Genomic DNA, 4,252 nt, shown 5'->3' with positions numbered 1-4,252 from the left:
CAAAATGATTTTAAATCCAGTGCTAGCTGGCCACAAATCACTTTTTCCTTTGCATAGAGACATTATTTTCTTCCCCTTCTTAATATTTCCATCACACAGAGATGAGCCTTTTTAGTGTACTGTGCACTACACCACTGCCCACAAAAAGCTGTGCCCTCCAGGTACCCTGCCAGACAAAAATGAAAATCTGAAAGACATTAATTTCTTTTTCATGCCGACATTCTTGTGCAAGAAGGCCCAGGTACCGTGCTGTGGATTGGCAATGACAGTGTTTCATGGCATGAACAAGCAAGAAATCGGGAAAAAGGTAACATTGTGTCAGCTACATCAAAAGGAGAAAATGTTACCCATCCCATTGGGAAAGGGCAGATTCAATCCTTGGTCATCAAAGGTAGCTTCTGTTAGAGACAGGAGTGCTAACACCCCGGCACCCCAAAGTAAGAACCTGCCCCTACTTCAAAGGTAACTAATTCCCGTGGTATACGCACGTATCTGGTTACATCTTCTGTCAATAAAGACAATTTCTAAAAGCTTCACCTCCCGCTCCGAAACAATGCTCAGGGATGACAGCAGGCACTCTGCCCACCCCACCCACCTGCAAATATCACAAGGTTTGTTTGTTTTACAGCCCCAAAATAAATTGTGATAATACAATCCAGCCCCCACATGTCAAAATGAAGTGCGCCAGATGAGGTTACTCACTAGACTACTGCCTAAGGAAAGGGAAGCCCTTCTGAAATACAGGGTTGGAGCAGAAGGAAAATAAGAGGAGACAGCAGAAGGAAAAACTATTTACATCATTGAAGATTGCAGGGAGTATCCTCCAACCTTAAATAAAAAAGTTCTTTTGCCAGGTTAACACACAGACCCATCTACAAGATGCCCCTGACCAGAGAAACTACCCTCACTGCTTTTTAGCAGCACCTGTAACACAGGCAAAACATCGTCATAGCATGGGTGGCAGAAGTCGAGTGTCACAGAAATCATGCAGCAAAGCTGTCAAGTCTATCAACGCAAGCCTAGAACAACAACAAACTCCAAGCTACATATACACAGCGCGCGATTAAAAATCTTGAAGGATTCAGTGCAGACCCTGACAATATACAGGCAACACACAAGCACGAACAGTGACTTCCTCAACCTTCTTGACAGTGAAGCCAGAGAGAAGAGAGGAGCCTGAAATTGGATGAAATCTCAAAAGAAAAGTCAGAGCTTTAGGTATTTTGTGAGTCAAGTTTTCTTCAGGAAGCCCTAACTCAAAGCCTACATTCAGGCAGGTCTGCGGAGACGGCTCCACATCTGGAATTATCTCCTGAAAGAACAGAAAAATGAGATGCTTTTCCTCCAGCAGAAAACACACCGCCTGAGGAACACCGCAAACAAACCACAACCTGCATCTTAAAAGCAACCCTCGAGTGAAGCGAGTCAAGAGCATGCTGCAGCAAACTAGGCACAAAAGCCTTGGTAACCACAGCAGAGCGCAGAGCCGAGCCTACCACAAACATTTACATCAGGATCAGGAGCACCATTCCAGATACCAGCAACGAGCAGAACGCTGCAGACCACTTCCACAAAGCTTTAAGGTTTTTGAGACAGCCACTCAATTTTACACAAATGGGTAAAATTCATTAGATTAAGCCTCACCTATTCCCTCCCAGTAACTTCCCCAAACAAACACCACATAAGAGAAAAATAAACTAGAGTTATCTTCCAGGAAGAATTAGACTAAGGCAACACACAAAGAACTACTGTTCGTTTCTTCTAGGATCTAAGTCCTGGATCAGGCAGACAGGGGGTAAGAGAAGGGCATGAAAGAAAAACAAACATCTAGGGAACAATCAGACCTGCATGCAACACTGGAGATTTATTACAAATTCTTGCTAAATACTTCCAACAGAATAAAAAACAAGTGGATTAAAGGAATAGAACAGGTTAAAAAATACCTTCTCAGTTTCACAGAACTCAAAACCTGACCACCACTCCAACAGTACTGAAAAGAGATGATCAACCTGTGGGATGGTGAAACATCTGGAGGCACCCAGCACTGACTGAGCTACATTTGCTCTAATTTGACTTCTTTAGTACTAAATTGAAAGGAGAAGCAATTGGTACATTAGCTAGATCTAAGAGCTGCTACTCCAATTTGGAGAAATCATAAATACCATCTCTCACTGAAGCTTGGAAGAATAAGTATGTAGGCAGAGCAGAAAAGGTAATTCTACCGGGGAAAAATGAAGACTATTATATTTGAAAAACATGCTTGAAGATACATGAGAAGAGGGAGAGACTACCTCTACAATATAAGTGTACTATATGAAATACCAGCTAAAAAAAAATCAGCTGGGGATCTGGGAGGGTAAGAGGGTTGTACAGCATCTATGAGCCCGGGGAACAATCCCTGGAGAAAGGGGACTCAATAACCAAGTCAGATCTTTTCTTTCTCATTTTTAGTTGAGAAGGAAGCGATGAAATTATGAGAGCAAAAGATACAAAAGTTATTCAGTATCAGAGGCGTCAAATGTTCACAAAAGAATGAAGTACCAGGGATCCTAAACAACATTCACATGCTCAGCTAAGAAACGCAGCTCACAGCATTGCACCTGCTTGAGCACTTGCCCCAAAGCAACGAGCAGCCCGAGGAGGCAGGCAGTACCTGGGAAGGATCCGTCACCCGCAGCGTGACGACATCTTCACTAGTGTATTTGATAAATAGATGGTTCTCATCCAAAAGCTGCATCTTCCACATGCGGAGCTGCCTCAACTGATCAAAGTACTGGAAGAACCTTCTTTTTGCTATAGCGCTTCCGTCCTGCTCAGCCCTTCTCCACAGGTACACCAGCAGCCGGTGCTTCAAAGAGTTTATGAAGGGCTCTTTGTAGGGGTTGGCCATCCCCGTCTGAGTGTCCCGCTGCACCTCGGGATACACCGCAGACAGAGTCAGGAGATCGTCCTCGTAGCAGAAGCGGCCGATAGTCCGTACGTCAATGAACGTACCCTCAGGTGTTACTTGAAAGACATGAATAGTCTGTTGCTGCACAGAGAGAATGGCCAAGATGTTCTTATAGAGGTACAGCCCCTGGTTGTGAGACAGGATGACTTTGTCACATTTGAAAGTCCGTGTGTCACAAAGTCTGCCTGTGTGGAGGTCTATGATATGCAAGGAATAATCCTCCAAGGGGGACCGGGGATTAGGGGTCACTGACTCGCTGTTGCGGTAAACCTCGAAGAAGGGAGGGTGAGGCTCCTCGGGCAGGTACGCGGCAGAGCCGACGATCACATACCGACAGTCGTCGGTGAACAAGCTGCACTCGCGGTTCAAGTGCTCCCCGTTGGAGGCCACATTGGTGATGTGGAGCAGGACAAAGAAGCGTTCAAAGAGCCGTCCCCGGATGTTGACAGATCTTTGGTCATTGCCGTTGGCCAGGATCTCTCCCTCGTAGCCCTGCAGGAGGTCTTCCGCCGCCTGGCAGCCTTGATACTCGTAGATCTCCAGAGAGGTCTGGTCAGAGGAGAAGGCAATGAAGTAGCGGCCGTCGGGGGAGAACTTACGCAAGAAGCAGGGTGGCTTCTCCACGTTGACCACAGTGAAGTTGGGGAAGACATTCTGGTGGAAAACACGGACTTGGTGCCAGTGAGTGCCGGCTTTGCCTGAGCTGATCCGGCGGCGCTCCAGGCGGTGGATGACATTCTGGTTCTGGATGCGGCGGGGCCTGATTGTGGGGGCGTCATGGTCCATGGTCAGAACTCTACTTCATCTTCACCCTGCCGGGAAGAGAGCACACACGTGCCCTGGGACCACACAGAGACGGGGAGCAGAATTCAGGGTACTGAGGGACCTGCTTGCAGAGATGGGGAGAGGGCTGGGGAGAGCCCCATAGCACCCAAGGAGCAGGGGGGTCAGCTGAAAGGTGCAGACATGCCTTTGGAAGGCGGGGAGAAGACACTGGGGAGTGGTAAAGAGACTGGGAGAGAGACCTCAGCGGGAGCCCAGAGAGAACCCCAGTGTGCTGAGGGGTGACAGGATCTGCAGGCCTGTCTGCTGAAAAGGGAGACACAGGGGGTCACCGGGAGGGGATGGACAGAGCCGGGGCGGGGGGCAGGCACAGGTGGGCACCAAGGGAATGGAGGGAGCCCCCAGACACCGGGGAGGAAGTCCGGATGCTGGGGAGAATCCGTAGACGTGCTCGCTGACAGGCTGGCACAGAGGGGCAGCTTGGAAAGAACGGAGGGAGCTGGCGGCGGAGGAGCACAG

The 4,252-nt window shown here is 48.4% G+C and overlaps 1 protein-coding gene across 1 annotated transcript in view; it reads right to left on the bottom strand.

Annotated features, from left to right (window-relative positions):
• The window catches only part of DET1 (de-etiolated homolog 1 (Arabidopsis)), a 10,198-nt gene extending 6,439 nt beyond the window's left edge, over window positions 1-3,759 (bottom strand). Inside the window, exon 1 of the mRNA XM_009587122.1 lies at window positions 2,654-3,759. Coding sequence (XP_009585417.1) covers window positions 2,654-3,736 — 1,083 coding nt within the window. The 5' untranslated portion in view covers window positions 3,737-3,759. The remainder of the gene's footprint in view (window positions 1-2,653) is intronic.
• Window positions 3,760-4,252: the final 493 nt, after the last annotated feature.

This window comes from Fulmarus glacialis, unplaced genomic scaffold, assembly GCF_000690835.1.
Source record: "Fulmarus glacialis isolate BGI_N327 unplaced genomic scaffold, ASM69083v1 scaffold26191, whole genome shotgun sequence".
In the NCBI taxonomy this organism is placed as follows: domain Eukaryota; kingdom Metazoa; phylum Chordata; class Aves; order Procellariiformes; family Procellariidae; genus Fulmarus; species Fulmarus glacialis.
Note: the sequence above shows the minus strand (reverse complement) of the source record. Positions and strands in the feature narration are given on the sequence as shown.